General features: G+C 57.3%; 1 protein-coding gene across 1 annotated transcript in view; it reads left to right on the plus strand.

Annotated features, from left to right (window-relative positions):
• The window catches only part of Adamts2 (ADAM metallopeptidase with thrombospondin type 1 motif 2), a 117,281-nt gene that overhangs the window by 65,818 nt on the left and 34,652 nt on the right, over positions 1-16,811 (plus strand). The window contains exon 4 of the mRNA XM_010623772.2: positions 9,493-9,576. Coding sequence (XP_010622074.2) covers positions 9,493-9,576 — 84 coding nt within the window. The remainder of the gene's footprint in view (positions 1-9,492; positions 9,577-16,811) is intronic.

Here is a 16,811-nt window from a genome sequence, read left to right on the forward strand (position 1 = left end):
GGCGTCCACACAGGTGGACTGGACTTGGGCCCTCCAGGTGGGACACTTGCCCCTGGCCGCTGGTTCTGCTCCGCACGAACGAGCGTGTGCTGGCAGGGAGGAGCTCGCCTTCCGCTCTGCCATCGCCCGTCTGCCCTCCCAGCAGCCCAGAGCGCTGGGTGGTGGGGCCAGGCTGCCGAGACAGCATGGTCCATGGGAAGGGAGGTCCCTCCGGCTGCCGGGCAGGCAGACCAGAGGCCAGGCCAGAGTCCTCCTGTCGGCCCTCTGCCCTCCCAGGTCTCTCCCTTCGCCCGCCCAGTAGCAGGCTGCACGCTGCCTGTGTGGGTGTCCGGGCTTCCCATGGATTCTCCCCTGCTGTGCCCGCCTGTGCTCCGTCAGATCCCTGCCACCTAGTGCGTGGCCAGAGCACCACCGTGTGCCAGGCAAGGCTGCCGGCTGGCCGTGTGCTGAGCAGTGGGGCCTGGGCAGGGCCCAGCTCGGGGCTGGAGTGGCAGACTCCAGGATGGCGGCCCTGGGCTCACCTGCCACCCCCACCCCCACCCGCGTGCCAGGCATCTCGTCCTTGGTGACGCCGCAGAGTGCAGGGTGCTGGAAGCCCGGGAGCAGCCGCTCTCGGCCTCCTGCGGGAAGCTCACGCTTGTCAGAGCTGGAGCGAGGGTCCCCGTGGACTGGAGGGCAGGCGGCGGCGCTCCTGTGACAGCTTGTCTGGTTCAGGCTCCAGTGAGAAGCTGACAGCGGAGCGTCCAAGGCACCTGGTAGCACCCCTGGCGCGGCGTCACTGCAGTAAGTCAGGTGACAGCCAGAGGAGTCGTCCGTCTGCAGCCCCCACCACGCACAAAAACGCATCTCAGGCGGGGCCTCCAAGCCCAGCTTCCTTGGGCCGAGCCCATGTCATCTGCCGTGTAGGTGCTGTCCTGGGTTCGTACTGCCTCTTAGTATCTGGAGCTCTTTTGAACCCCAAATACCTGTGGGGAAAACATTGGGGAGTAAAAGCAAGACAGAACCAGTATGCAGTGTGCAGTGGGACCAGGAAGAATCCAGCTCTAGTGGACAGTCTTCCACGAGCTCCACAGGGTGCCCACTTTTACTTAGCCCTAGGGAGTGCAGGGGGAGGGGTACGCACCGTTCCAAGAACGCTGACTGCAGTAGGATTAGCATTGCCAGACAGGAACCAAGTTTAACATCTACAGGGAGCAAGTTAGGGTCCCTCCCCACACCCGGAGGTCTGCGTTGTACGTGGCCCTCAGTAGATCCTGTGCTGCCTCAGGAGCTGTGTCTGTGGCTTTCTGCACAGCCAGAAAGTCAGGAAGTCCTGCTTCTCAGTTCCCCAGGCAAGTGAACACCCCGTCTGGGGACTGTGGGACTGAGGCCTGGCCCTCACCAGTCTGCACATCACAGCTGGGCCCCCAAACTTAGGATGCAGCCTCCTCTCAGGGGAAGCGGGCCCAGGACTTCGTGGTCTGTCTGACCCTAAAGGTTGGGGGAGGCAGGGGCACCGGCGGGGCCTAGCCTGAGTCTGACCTGCGCGCCCTGGCATCCTTTCCATCTGCTCCTCACCCAGTGCCACCCAGGTCTCCCCAGAGGCCTGGCCTGCTCTCCTCATGGTGGCATTTGCCCAGTCTCTCTTCTTAGGTCAGAATTGGATCACAGTACGATATGCACCTTGAAACCCCCAAAATGTGGAACTGGGGTGAGCTTGGGGCAACGGGGCGATGGAATGATTAGAGTGTATCACGTGCATGTACAAGTCCGTTTTGCCAAAACAAAACCTGTGATCTGTGGAATCAGTGTGCACAAATACAAAATATGGGGAAAGTGATAAAAGCTTAAAAAAGTAAGACTCACAGTCTGAGAGGGCACAAGAGGAATGTGATTTACTGAGGGAAAGGAAAATTTGTTCTTCTGAGAGGTCACTGTGGTGCCGGCCAGAGCTGTGGGCAGCGCCAGTCACCGGGGCAGGCTGTGTCCCGTGGCCTCAGAGACAGTGGGGCTGTGTTGGGGACGGTGCTGTCCGAGGCCAGGTGCCCTCCCCGAAATGGGACTCCACACTGGTGAGCAGAGAGCAGGGACAGGTGGCTCCTCCTGCCCATCACCTCCCAGCAGCGCTCCCAGCAGCCCAGCAGCCCAGAGCCTGGTGCGCCCGGCGGCCTCCACAGCAGCTGGTCCTCGCTGGGCAGTACCTTCTCTTCCTGGTCAGCTGTGGCTCTGCAGGAGGAGGGCTGGGCCCCCAGCGGGAGGCAGGGAGGGTTCCAGACCTCAGTCAGGCTCTGGGCAGGCCTGGCACCGCCAGCCCTGGCTCTGGGAACCAGTGTGAGGAGGAGTAGCTGGTCAGAGGCCCCAGGGCGGCCGCAGCGAAGACCGTGGGACCCCAGGGAGACTCCAGGACGCTGCTCCTCACAGCCTCACAGCGGCTTCCCCTCCTGGGGTCTGAGGACAGCACAGTGCTGTGAGCAGGGGCTTCTGTGGGGCTCCGAATGCACCACTGCCGTCAGTCCTCAGCGCCGAGTGGCAGGGACTGGGGAAACAGTCCACGGCGGGGTGAGCAGATCCCTCCCTGGAAGTGATGCAGCATGGGCTGGGGCCCGCTCCCCTCTGCTCACGCCCGGGTTCAGGCGTGAGGAGCGTAGCTTCTTGCACTTAATCACCCAGCGTGGAAAACTGGGAGGCGGCCTTGACCGCCACGTTTGTGCCCTGGTGTTTCAGCTGCACAGCTCCCGACTGGGTTCTGGGCATCGGCCAGCGTGGCTGGGGCCCCCAAGACTGGGCCCGGAAGGACAAGGACCTAGCCGGGATTTGCCCAGGAGTCTGGGCCAGGAGGTGTCGGGTGTGGAGCGTGTTCCTTGGGCCACTGTACTCCCATCCCTGTGCGTTGTACCCTCAGCCATCCTGATTCTGCGGCTCCGAGCTCCGTGACACCTACCTGCCTTCCCTCCCTCCCCTCAGTTCCCTCTCTCTCTCTCTGCCTCTCTCTCTCCTCCTTCTACCCTTCCTTCCACTCTCTCTTCCTTCCCTTTTTCTTCCTTCTGTGTGGCCCCAGAGATCTATACTAGGACCTTCCCAGGCTGGTCTGCCAGGCAATCCTCCTCCTACTGAGTGCCTCCGGTCGTTTTCATCTGTTCTGACGAGGGTGTCCCTAAGCGGCCTAGGCTGGCCCTGCATTCCTCCTGCCTCAGCGTCCAGAGTAGCGGGGATCGCAGATGTGTACCTGGCCTGACATAGTTTGGTATTCTGAGACATGGCGAGGGTCTGCGTCGCCTCCCAGGCGTTTGCTGAGCACCAAGAGGGTAAGAAAGAGGAGCAGAGGGCGTGTTCAGTCTGGATAGAGCCGGATTTGGGGGCCGGACGTTCCTCCCAGGATCTGGAAGCCCTGGGTCCCTGTTCTGGCGGGCTTACTGGCTCTCTTCCAGGCCTGCCCTCTGGGGTCCATGCCTGGATTTCTAGGGGCATGGAGGCCTGCTCTCTCTCTCTCTCTCTCTCTCTCTCTCTGTCTCTCTCTCTCTCTTTCTGGGCTTGCAAAAATGGGGGCATGCACCCCCGCTCTCTCTCTCTCTCTCTCTCTCTCTCTGTCTCTCTCTCTCTATTTCTGGGCTTGCAGGGGGCCAGACAGTGAGCTGTGCCTGCTGCCCTCACTGCCCAGGGTGTGCCAGGGCCCCGGCTGCCTCTGGGCCCAGCAGAGGAGTTCCCTGGGCCCTGGGAGCTGGGATGGGAGCCATCACCTCTGTTCCAGCCTCTAGTCCCTTCCTGCCCTTGCAGCCAGCTGGACCCCACGCCTCCCCAATATGAAGCCCCACTTCCGGCACCCCCTTCCTCACCTCTGCTGAGGAAGGTGATCCTGCCTGGCAGCTGCCCCCCGGGACTCACAGTTGCCCTTAGGTAGAGATCCGCTGACCAACAAGGCAAACTTTTCCATTGTCACGCAGAGCTGCGACCTTCCTTATTTTCAATTCCAGAACAGAAATTTGGCTGCATCTGTGCATAAGCAAAAGGCACATTACCACGTATTTCCCCAGACAAGGAGCCCTTGGCCTCTCTCAGAGCTGGGTTGCAGCTTTGAACACTTCCCCCAGGCTTTAGAGATTCCAGGATCAATTTCTTAGACAGAGCTCAAGGACACGGTTGCAGGGCTCCCCTCCTGCAGCCTGGGCACCAGAGAGGGCAGCTTCTCCGCAGCCTCGGCCTGGCAGGGCTGGCTGGGTAGAGGGGGCACCACGGTGAGCTGGGAGTATGAGCCTGTGGGGTCACCACTGCCCATTTCCTGTTGTTCCCATCCTCCAAGGCAATTCACGCCTTCGTTCCTGCAAGGATCCAGGAACTTTACTTGGACCCAGCAGTCCTCCGGAGCAAGTGTGAGTGCCTGGTGTTACAAACATGCACCGAAGCCCTCTTCACTGGACACCCAGTGTGGGCTGGGAGCCATGCTGAGGGAGGCTGGCAAGTGCAAAGGCCTGGAGGTCAGATGGGCTCCCTGTACAAGGAGGACCTTGGGAAAGGCCGCAGCGGTGCTGCTGGCCTGGAGGTCAGGCCAGGGTGCTCTAGCGTTACTCCAAGTGCAGCCAGAAGTCCTTGGGGTGGGGAGCGTTTGAGCCAGGGGAGTAAAGACCTTCTCTCCTCTGAAACATATTTGTTACTATGACCTTTTTTCCCCCACGTGCTCTTCTGGTATCTAAAGAATTCTGGGCTGGAGCAGGAATGTGGGAATTCCAGGCATGAGTCACTGCGCGGGCAGCAGGAAAGGGCAGCCAGGCTTTGCAGGGAGGCCTACCTCACTGTCAGGGCTGAGGATTCCGTGGAGGAGAGGGCGGGAGTGCAACAGGAGGAGCCACCAGGGCCACTGAGAGGGAGGACCCTGAATGCCAGCCCGGGGGCACTGAGGAGCCATTGAAGGCTTTAGACAGAAGACGGAAGAGGTCAGATCTGCTCTACCCGGTGGCTGTGGTGAAGAATGACATTGGGGAGGGAAGGGGCCTGAGGCTGGAAGTCCCTGGGGAGCCCCTGCCATCTGCCGCCCCTGGGGAACAAAGCAGGAGGGTCAGGAGAGGAGGGAGGTGTCTGAGGTCTGCAGTCTGCCTTCTGTCTTTTGCTGCTCTCTGTGCCCCACCTATGAGCTCTGTCCTAGGCAGAAACGCATCTGTGCTGTGTCCCCACTGATGACGTGAGCATCTCCCCGGGAGTTTACTAACATCCCGGTGTCCCCTTGCCCTGCAGTCCTCTGGCCCGGGTTGGTACCGGAGCTCTGACTTCCCAGCTGTACCCAGCAGCCTGCGGGGGTGGAGGCTCCAGATTCTGGGTGCTGTGGCTGTTTCACTGCCCTGAAAAGTGGGTGAAGCCCCGGGTGTGTGGGGACGGCACAGGGCCCACCCTTTAGGCCAGGGGAGGATGGGGCCCTGTGGGAACTCCGCCTGTCTCACACCCTACAAACTCTGCGTTCCAGCCAGCTCTGTTCTTGACACATTCAAACATGGGGTCCGGTCCCCGCTTGCAGTTTGGGCTCTGCCATGTCAACTCCATAGCTGACCAGTCAGGGGTCTCCAAGTGGCTGCACCTGAGTGGAAGAACAGGCCTTCCGGGGAGAGGGGCCCCATGGAGAGGCTTGAGCCCGCCTGACCCCCTGGCTGTCGAATGGGAGCCACCTGGCCTGCCCAGCGGGGCCCAGGGTTCTCTGGCACGGCCGAGCTTCCAGAGGCCAGCACGCCCAGCCCTGGGGCCACGGTTAGCTCCCCGACACCCAAGGGTCCAGCAGGGTGTGGGCCTGAAAGTGCCCTTTGTGCGTGGGGCCTGGGCTAAGCAGGGGTTTCTGGGGTGTCTGTTCCCCTCAGTTGTGGTTGAGGCAGCAGGTCCGACCTGCTGTGTCAGGAAGGACCCAAAGCCCCTCTCCCCTCTTCCGGTAAGATGGGTCTGCATCCCCAGTCCCAGGCCAGGGTCCTGGTCCTGCAGAGGATGGCAGTGGTGTGGCCATTGGCTCACACTGCCGTGGGCTGGGTCCCCTGAGGATTTCTCTCCCGACTTCATGCCCAGCAAAGATGGATGAATTGCATTTCTCGGCAAAAATGAAAGTGCTCAGTGGGCCCTGCAGTGTCCCAGGGAGCAGGAGGCGGCGGTGCCCTCACCCATTTTGCATCACATCCTCCTGTTTGCTCCTTCTCTCCACGCACCCTGGCCTCTGAACCCCCACATTCCCATCCCTTCATTCTGCTTCCCACAAAGCATGTGTGTGCATGTTGCAAAATGCAGAGTCATCCCTCCACCAGGACCCCTTCTCCGATGGCCCTTTGCACACGTTTGGAATCTTTCTCCTGTCCTGCACAGTCCAGTGTCAGCTGCCCTCTGCCGTCTCCTCTTCTGGGACCCTCCCTGCCCCAGCCTGTCTGTACCCGGAATGTGCCTCACTGCTTCTGGCCCCAGGATGTGTGTGCATGGTGCGCCCTCTGCCAGGAGCGCCCCCTGCTTGCTGAGCCACCGCACCCTCCTCTCTCCTCTCTTGTTCCAGACCACGCATGTAGGAGCCTGAGTCCCATGGGTAGATGCCGCTCTGATGTACCCTTGACTTTTTTTCTTTTTTTTGGTTTTTTGAGACAGGGTCTCACTAGTTGAGACTGACCTGGAACTCACTATGTAACTCAGACTGGTCTCGAACTCACAGTGATCCTCCTGCCTCAGCCCCCTGAGGGCTGGGATTACAGGCGTGCGCCACCACGCCCGGCCTGCCCTCGACTTCTGTGCTCATTCAGAGCTCTCCTCGCATCGTGTGGGTTCAGAACCACACACATGGGCCCGACTGCTGTGTCCTGGGTCTGCTGGGTGCCCACCTCAGGCTCTGGGAAGGAGAACCTGGCCAGAAGCACACAGTGGCTCTGGGCTGAGCTCCCGCTGAGGAGCCCTACAGGAACCAGAAAAGGCTGCGGCCGGGCCGGGGCTGACACTCACACAGTGAAGTTCACGGCTGCAAAAGTTCTATTTAGTTCTTTGGTCTGATGTCGCCCAGTCCCAAGCAGAAGGAGAAATGTCACTGGGCCCATGAGAGCCTCTCGGGCTCTTCCTGTTGAAAGCTTTCGGAGGAACGGCCTGGTCAAGTGCTGTGCCAGTCAGCTCCATAGCGGGGATGAGAACTGAGGTAACACTTCGAAGGGGACAGGCTGATTCTGGATCGCAGTCCCTGAGGTTTCAGCCCATGGTCCTCGGCCCCTTTGCTTTGGGCCTTGGTGAGGTTGAACACCATGGCGGGAGTGCGTAGCGGAGCCAAGTCCCAGGAGTCAGCAGGAGGGCGGAGCGAGGATCCTTCTGAGTGCACTCAATGACCTCCCTCCCTCCCTTGGGTCCCGTCTGCCCTCAGTACCACAGGCAGGTGACCAAGCCTTTAGCATGGGGGACTTGGGCAGTCAGGATCCAAGCTGTTGTAAGCCCCAGCGTGGGGCTCGGCCTGGTGGTCTTAGGCCGGGAAATAAGATCCTGAAGGCAGGTATCTCGTCCCGGGAGCTCACCTCTCCCAGTTCTGGGTCAGGGAACGCCAAACTCAAGGCTGCCAGAGACAGAGAGAGGGAGGGGAGGGGTAGCGAGCGAGACTTGGACCGACAGAGACACAGAAACAGACAGAGCTCCCTGGCGTCCCCAGGAGGGCATCAACTCCAGCCGTGGCCTCACCGCTCCCTTGTTACCTCCCGAAGCTCCCTCCCTCAGATGAGTTGGGGAAGGGGCACCGCTTGGTGGACAGCTCCTGGTAGGGGTGTGGGGCGGCTCCTGTTCTTCCAGGGTCACTGGCCTTGCAGGGGCCCTAGAGGCCGAGGACCTGCAGGTGGGGCTTGGGGTTTATTCTTTCTGCAGTGGTCACACAGGCCGGCCATGCTCCACTCCTGCAGGTAGCATCCAGGGCTCCTCTGAACACAGTGGTGCTGCCGCCAGCTCCCGGGAGCTGGCGTCTGCTGCACAGGGCTGGGCGCGGGGCCGCACTCCGGGTTTGTGGGCGTGCTGGCCTCCACCCTCACCCCGTGTGGACCTGGACCTTTCCAGCCTCGCACAGCTTGTGGGCTCCAGCTGTCTGAGCTTCTCTTTGCTTCCTTCCTGGCTCCCAGGTTGTTTTGTCTTCTCCCGCCTCCACCCCAATCTGAGGCGAGAGTTCAGGGTCAGGGTGGATGGAGTGAAGAGCGTCCACCCCGTGGGCAGCAGGCTCAGGGACCAGCAGGCCACGGCTCCGAGGCGTGGGGCCCGCCTGCTCTGCATGCTGCCCCACAGCGGGGAAGGTTTCACTCAGAAGGAGGGCTGCTGGCCGGGCTCGTGGCGGCATCCGCTGGGGACAGATGAGCTTGTTAGCTCTGCCCCAGAGTGGCGCCGTCTTATCCATGGCAACGATGACAGCAGCCACTTGTGCCTCTCCTCTTCCGTCTGCTTTGATTGTCCTTGTTAACTCTCAGATTTCCTGAGGTGTCTTCCTGCTGTGGGTGATTTGCTACCTGTCTGCAGGTAGCAATTACAGTGGCTCAGATACAGATTTGAAACCTCAGGGAGCAGCGCATCCAGGCCCTGGCCTGGGTGTCAGGGCTCCGGGAGTGCAGTGTGGCTGCGTCTGCCCCCAGAGCATCGGGTGCCCAGTCAGAAGCCTGTAGGCTCGGCCTGCACGTGAGGGGGTCGCATGGCTGGCCCATGCTGTCTGCTCAGTGATGACACCAATGGATCTGTTAATAACGCTTCTGTGCCCGGGGCTGAGCCTGCAAGAGGAAAACAGATTCTGGAGCAGCTCCGTGAGGTGGGAAGGCTGGAGAAGCCCGGGCCACAGCGCCTCAGTCAGCATGAGAAGCCGCTGGGGTGGCTCCCGGGGGCTCGGCCTCCCTGCCAGGTGATGGGTGGGGCTGGCCTGGCTCTGGAAGGTCGCCTGCTGTGCGGAGCTGGGGACTCAACCTCTTTTCTGGGGCTGCAGCCTGTGACATCTGAGGGCCACAAGCCCACAGACGCCTGCCCAGAAAAACGATTTTACACACAAGAGAGAAAACGCACAAGGATAGTGGATGCTTAGCATGCACAAGGCTCTGGGCCAGCCCTGAAATGTCCCCAAAGTAGGTGGACAAAAACGCAGCAGGATAAAGTAGAAAGGTGCGGAGGAAGCCAGTGGTATGAACCAAGCTGCCGAGATGGAAGGAGCCGCCTTCGCGATGTGGGGAGAACTGTCCTTCAGACAGCTGTTTGTCTAGGAAAGGACAAGGAGAAAAGTCTGCGCCTGTGTGGCTTTATCTCCCGAACGCCTTCGATCTGGAGTCCGGATGGCCGAGTTGTGTTCTGCCGTCAAGAAGGCTGATGGTGGCAGTGTGTGCGCCGACATTCATAGCTGGTGGCAGCCGCGTGGGGGCCTGACGGGCATTCCCGGCGCTGCCCATGGCCTCTGTCCCTCTGTCTCCCTCCCTCTGTCTCTCGGGGTGGGGTGACCGGATGATAAAGGCGCTCGTAGTTAGTGGACGAGGACACGCGGGCGTGGCTCCTGCTGATGCCTCCCTGGCTGTCTTTCAGGTCAATGAGATCTACCACGACGAGTCTCTGGGGGCCCACATCAACGTGGTGCTGGTGCGGATCATCCTGCTGAGCCACGAGAAGGTGAGTGAGGCCCTGAGCCTCCGCTGGTGGAGGGCCGAGGGCGGGCGCAGAGCTCCAGGTCACGGGCCGCACCCTGACTGGGCCCAGTGGAGAGCAGCAGGGGCAGAGGGAGGGGAAGAGGGGGCCTCTGCGTGGTCTCTGCCAGGCTGAGAGGGCAGGTGGCAGAGGAGCCGCCCTGCTCCCGGCCGCAGACGCGGAGTCTCACTCAGGAGGTGGCCGGGGACACGGGCTCCGGCTTGGCCGGTCCTGTATGAAGCCGCACACAAGCTGTCGCCTCTCTGGGAGCTGGCAGAGCCGGGCAGCACGGTGGCTCCAGGATCGCAGTACCAATGTGGGGGCCTCAGCGGTTGGTGCTTGCCCCACCCATGACTGCTACCTTTCCGCTCGCTCTTCTGTGTTCTGGGGCCCCTTGCCCCCACCCCCGTCTCCTCTTGCTGTTGAACTTGGAACTCTCTTTCTCAGGAGCATCTGGGTCCCTCAGTAAAATGCCAGCAGGGACAGTGACCTGGGCTAGAAAGAAAGGGGCTGCATGCAGAGAGACTGGGAGAGAGAGGAGCCGATCTGTGTGCTGGCCCTGGGGCAGGGTGGGGCAGGGCACCCACTGGACAGTCCCCACCTGCAGATACCGCTCCTCAGGACAGCCAGGGCGCCCAGCTGCTCAGGGGCCGGCTTCTCACCCAGGCGCCTGCCCTTAGCGCCCGTGGTCTGAGTCCACGCACCCACAGAAACTCCGCTCGAGACGAGATCTCATGCATCACGTCTGAGAAAGGCCTAAACACTGTGCTCAACAACAGCGAATTTCAGTGCCACAAACCAAAATTAAACTGCGCACACCTGCACTCATACAAGGTCAAGCGAGGAGCAGGGAAGGGTCCTGTGGCAGGATGAACCCCAGACCCCTGCTCTTGGCACCTGTAAAGCCTGCTGCTCAGAATTAACTGACGGCAGCCTGGGAAGGAGCCGGGGCTGGATCTTTGTGCAGAGTGTTAGAGCCCAGCCGTGGGAGTGCCAGACACCTTCTGGTCTGTCACAGGTTACACACCAAGGACAGCAGAAGGAATAATGCACAACTGTTAGCTGTTTCCCTTGCTCTGTAAAAGGCTGCAGTCATCTTTGGTGGAATCAGGAAACGCTTAAAAAATTATAGTAGTATTTCGATTATAAAGAAAATTTCATTGAATTTTCCACAGCAAAAAAGGATTAGGTTATATTCCCTGACTAAATGCCCCAAATCTGATGGTAAAGGGTGACAGGAGAGGAATTAGAAGGCCAAGGACAGTCGGATCCATGTGGAAAGCTCTGTGTGCAGGTCATTTGGGGGTAACTCTGGAAAGCCCGAAGAGCTCAAATGCCCCTGGTTATGGCCCTACAGTAGGGCGGGAAAGAGGAAAGAGAACAGCCGTTCCATGGTGGGTGTTCCCCACTGGACGTTCCGATGCTGCTGAAGAGGAGAGTGTGGAAATCGTGGCTTTCATTGCTTCCCAGTGTTGGCACAGCCTTGGATCCTATTTGGCCCAGAGATTCTGTCCCTTTCCAGTCTTGGGCACTTAAAACAGCCCCTCATCGGCCCCTCCTCGGCAGACAGCTGAGCAGCCCCTACCCAGAGCCACTTCCTCTCCCTCACCTACCACAGGTAGCGGTGTGGTCACATCAGGAACCTGGCAGAAAGTCAAAATCTGACAGGATTGCTGGCAGGGACCTGCAGGCCTGGAGAAACTGATGATTTCCCAGGAAAATACACATTTTCCAGTTTGACCCTACACAATGTAGAATGCACTGAAGTCTCCAAACTGAGACAGGATCTCGGGTTCTTTATAATTTGCAAAATTACCGTAACATTACCCCTAAATGGTCAGATCTGTTTTTGCCAGTAGTCTTACAATTCAAGGAATTAGTTGTAAGGAGCCATACGGCACCATAGAAACACATGGACCTCTTTGCAATCCTCCAAATTCATCCTAGAGTCAGTGTGACCCAACACCTAAAGCTGCCAAAAGTGTCCTGTCCTTGCCAAAGTACAAGAGTGTCTCGCTTCTGAAAATAGACACAGAAGTCATCAGACGCTCGGCGTGATTGAACAACGTGTAGAGAAACTCCTGCTGTGACGTGATGGGACTTACCCTTGGAACGTGGGAAATTTTCCTGTTGCAAATCTGTGCATTTCATCCAGGTGTCAGTTTGCTGACGACAGATCTCACCAGCTGGTACATCTTCTCCAGGGGTTCTGTGTGCAAATTGCTGTGCTGGGATAATCAGGACCTGGCCTGTTGGCAGGGGACACTGCTGGAGGGACATCAGGCAAGGAAGCCATGGAGGGAGAGGCTCAGGGGCCTGTTGGAGGAGACAGCAGCCAGCCTGCTTCCAAGGTGCTCTCCGAAGGCTTGTGGGCACCCTCCTCGCTCTCTGTTGCCCCGGCATGTGACCCCTTGCTCCTACTTGCCCTCCTGCCAGAGGGCTGCTGGACCTTGAGTTTGAACCTCCCAAAGTCGGAGCCAGGCAGATCTTTTCTGCTTGTACAGCCCGTTGCCTAAGCTGATGGGAAACTCCACAAGCAAGGCTGGCCTGGGAGGGAGACAGGTGTGGGAGAGTGGATGAGCTGAGGGCCTGGCGCTACCCCAGCGAAGGTGCCATGGAGCGGTCAGGGTGTAGGAGCCTGGCAGGAGAACCTGGAGTCTGAGAAGAACAGGCCGCACAGGAGAAAGGGAGCCCAGCACTTCGAGATGACAAGGCAGCCAGGCAGAACAAGGCTGACCCCCACAGCAGCTGCAAGAATCTTGTTTTGAGAATTTCAGAAAACTAGTGACAAACGGTAGCATGACAATCAGAATTTTAAGTTGGAAAAAGAAGCACATTTATCTGAAGTATGTTCTGCACGGCTGATTCTTTGGATGTGAATAGAAGTTTGCACAGGAAAATCGAGGTCCAGTAGCTCTGGCAAAACAGGAAAGCAGGTATGCCAAGGGTGGCGTTTCCAAGTCGAACTGGGGTGCGCACCGTGGCCTCGGAGCGGGGCCTGGACTTGGCTCTGCAAATCCTAGGCAGATTTGTGCAACATGAGACTGATTTTGGAAAGGGCAGACATTGCAGTTGTTTGCCGCTAATGATCTGCCAGGAAATGCAGAAGAATGCGTTGAGAAATGTGTGGTGCTAACAGAGAAATGCGGTGACTGCCCGGGTGTGGCCCGTCCTACAGGACGGGGACTCTGAGGAGTGTGTGGGAGACGATCCCGTTGTGCAGACGTGACGGGGGGGGTGCAGGGCAGTGCAGACCCGTGTGTGGCCGTCACTGGCTGTGACATCGCCTTGTGGCCCCTGAGCAAACAGGGGAGTTTTACAGAACTCAGCACCCCAGTCATAGGGATAGCAAAGACAGAACGTTTCCTGTAGGAGAGTAACCAGAAGTAGAAAACGCCTGGCATAGCGCTAGCAAGACAGATACAGGGACTACAGAAAGAGAATGTCACATGTTTACTGGTAGGAGAAAGTGAAAATAAAGGAAGAAATACACGCTGCTCCTGCTGGGGAAGACCGGATGTGGAAGAGATGTTGGTTTTTCCCAGATTAATAATTGGAAATCCGATGAAATGATTCAAAGGTTTATTTAGAAACAGTCAAGATTAGCCGAGAAACCCTTGAAAGCCCCGCAAATAAAAACAGAATTACTCCAAACGTTTTGTAATGTAAAAATAATTAAAGTACTGTATTTACGTGAGCATGAAGAGAGCAATGGAATAAAATAGCTGAAATTGTCCTATGGATAATTTAATTTTTGATAAAAGGAATATTATTAAGCATCACAAATAAATATAAAATCAATTTAATAAGCAGTTCACTAAATTATCACATGGTAAGTATAGGCCAACACAACATGCAGCTATTTAAATCCACACATCAGGAAGAAAATACTGATTGTCCAGGGCTGGCTCCATATAAACCCAGTAGAATGAATTGTAGAGGCAGAGAGAGGCACAGTTGGATCCTTAAAACAGGAAACTTGTTTCAAAACACACAGAGGCAAATAATCATGGAAAGCATTTGCAATATGACAAAGATCTAATAAATGAAAAACTATTACCAGTAATCAGAAAAACAAAATTAGCAAAAGAAGTAGTTAATAGAAGAAAAGTACAAATGACTTAAAACACATGTAAAAATATCTAATTTTATTAATTAAATAGGTAAAAGTGAAAGGGGTCTCGAGCCCCCTTTGGGTGCCCCTTGCCCAATTATGCCACTCACGCACCGAGAGGTCCGGCAGGAGATCTTTATTGTAGGGAGACGAGCGGGAGGCAGGAAGGCAGAGAGCGAGAGCGAAAAGAGGAAGTGCTGGGATACTTATAGGGTGGGCAGCGGAAGATCCTTCCTTGGGAGGAGCGGTCTTTGTTATCCTATGGCCAGCCAGGTTGTCTTTTGAATTTCCCGCCTTGGCGAGGCTCTAGTTTCGCGCTTTACAATTTCGGCAGGAGAAAGGACTCAGTCGGGGAAGAACCCGGAAGTAAGATATAAAATGGCTGGGGGGGGGTATATTTTAACATGTGCGATCTCCTAACAAAAAGAATATAGCATGTTGAAATGCCTGCTCTGTAGGGATTAGAAGGGCATCTCCTGCGGGTTCAGAGGAACGAGCGGCCCCTGCAGTCTGAGTCTGAAGATGCAGCCTCTCTGCCGCTAAGGAAGTGTGGCCACACCGCTCATCGCCTCTGGCAAGTTCTTGATGCTGCCCCTGGGCCCCTGGCCCTTCGCTTCTGTTTCTCTCTCTCAAGCCGTTTTCACAGCTGGGGACCCAGCTTTAGGAGCAAGTCAGTTGTCCTGTCCTTATTTCTAAATGCAAATGTCAGAAATTAACTGATATTGCCTCAGAGCAGAGATCTACGTAAACCATTCGTGATGAGCCTCACAGAATTTAGACTGCCGAGAAAAAGTCACATTTTCAGAGGACGTTCAAAGGATTGGGAAATGGTAGCGGCATCAAGTTGAGTTTGCTGCGTTTGTTTGGAGAGCTGGGTGTGCGTTTCAGTGTCACCTCAGTTTTGGGTGAGAAGGGAAAGCACACATCGGTCGTCGGCTGTATTTATGGCTGGGCCATAGGCTAAGGAATTGTCGCTTCCTTTTTGAATTCTACTGAATTTCTTAATTATTTTGATGGGCATGGTTTTTACAAGCAAAAGAGTACATTTCTAATTCATTAAAAGTACTTCGCATTTTTTGAAAAAAAAAAAATCCTTTAAGCATCAGCGGATCCAGATAATGCACTTAACTAGACTCCAGCCCCTGGGTAAGTGTGTCCCCGTGGGGTGCTCTATACCGGATTTAAATGAAGACAGAGGGGGGCACTGTCGCCTTCACCTGGTCCTGCATACCGTGGGCGTGGCTGGGGAGCCTTTGTGTTCTCTTCACCAAGAGTCCTGGGTTGTGTATGAGTTGGTGCTTATTAGAGAAACAGATTTAAGGTGAGGTACACAAATACATGAGAATGTTCAAGATTGGGCTGCAGGGGCTGCCCAGAGCCGGGTGTAGAAGTGCCAAGGTCTGTCCGTGCCCTGGGGATCGAAGGATCCAGCCCAAGGCCCGTGTCAGTCCCTGTCAGGAGGCCCAAGGGTCTGCGATAGAAGCCGGGAGATGGCATCCAAGGTGACGATGAACACCAGAGCCCCTCCAAAGACGGAGAAGCCGCCGCCCTTCTTGGCTCCCCGTTATACCATTCAGATGGCGAGCCCTTTTGCAGTGGTCACTCACCCAGTAAATCCCAGCAAATCGTCAGTGAATCCGGCCACCCTCCCGGAATTTACTGAGCCGATGTAGTTGGGTGTGTTGTACTCAAGTTGGCAGTTAATGGCTGCAGTGTGTATGTGTGGGGTGTTTGCTTTCTACGTGGTACAAAATACCTGAGATAAACAATTTAAAAGGGGGAAAGGTTTATTTTGCCTTGGTTTCAGAAGTGTCAAGCCATGGTCACTTGGCTCTCGGTGCTTTGGGATGTGGTGGTCTGGTCCATCACGTCCTATGTGCAGGGTGGAGGAAACTGCTCTTCTCGGCCCCAGAGCCAGAGAGGAGAGAGAGAGACGAAGTCTGTCCCGTGCAGAGCGCGCCCCAGGGACCCGACTTCCCACTCAGCCCAGGGCCTGAAGGTTTCACCAGCTCCCTCCGCTCCTTGACAAGGGTGCCATCAGCACCCAGGCCTTCCGGCACCCTGGGGATCCAGAGAAGAGCAGGGAGTGCGGTGCTGGGGGGGCTCTGGGAGGCCTAGGCTGACCCAGCCTGAGGTGCAGGGCTGAGAAGCAGCATGGGGGTGAGGAGAGAGCTCCAATGGGCACAGAGGAAAAGGCCCTCGGAGAGCAGCCAGTCTTGGTACCGGTACCAAAGGCGGAACCTCGGTCCCCTGCAGACCTGCTCTTGCGCAGAACACGTTTCCATTGGATTCTTCAGAAAGGCAAGTGGGACAAAGTGCAGGATGGAGACCCCCAGCCCTGCTTTTTATGGTTAAATTCCCTCAGTTTCCCTCAGTCCAGTGGCTTGTAAAGGTTTCGAACTTCTGCAGAGACCTCACACGGGTGAGGTTGGTGTCCCCCAGGCTGACGCCTGTGCACTACTGGGGGCCGCGCCCAGGCTGGGTTCCCTGGACCCGGAGGGCAGTGGACCCGGTCTCTGAGGTGGCCGCCTGGCCTCACTGTGCACCCAGGAGCTGGGCGGCTCTGCCTGGGCCTGAAGTGGCAGAGCAGGCGGCAAACCACTGTGGGCACTGCAGTAGGGCCCTCGGGGGCAGTGGCGGGCAGGTGCCTTCCCAGGGAGCTCGGGGCGAGGGATGCAGGGACGCAGCTGACAGACCAGGCTCTGCTTGTTCCGTGAGAGGTGGCAGCACCACGTCATCTGGGTGAGGCTTGGGGACGGTCGGCCGCAGAGGCAGCGAGGACCAATTCAGATCGGCGCCCTGCGGAGGCCTGGGCGTCCAGTCCCGGAAGAGCCGCAGCCTGACCAAGCCAGAGGCTGAGCAGGAGGCCGCAGGCCATGTCCCTCAGGGGCAGGGTGCTGAGGGACCGCCCAGCCTCTGCTGCTCACCCCTCAGTGTGACAGAAGCAGCCGCCTCCCGCCCTCCCTGGCCCCGGGCCCCAGGCACTTGTGTGAGTGACATGCTGTTTGTCTTCCAGCCCATGAGAAGCCTCTGAGTTATCTCAAGTTATCCCTAAAACATTTTTCTCCATTTCTTTAAAAAAAAAAAAAAAAAAAAAAAAAAAAAA

This window comes from Fukomys damarensis, unplaced genomic scaffold (assembly GCF_012274545.1).
Source record: "Fukomys damarensis isolate Sample0158 unplaced genomic scaffold, DMR_v1.0_HiC HiC_scaffold_9, whole genome shotgun sequence".
In the NCBI taxonomy this organism is placed as follows: Eukaryota; Metazoa; Chordata; class Mammalia; order Rodentia; family Bathyergidae; genus Fukomys; species Fukomys damarensis.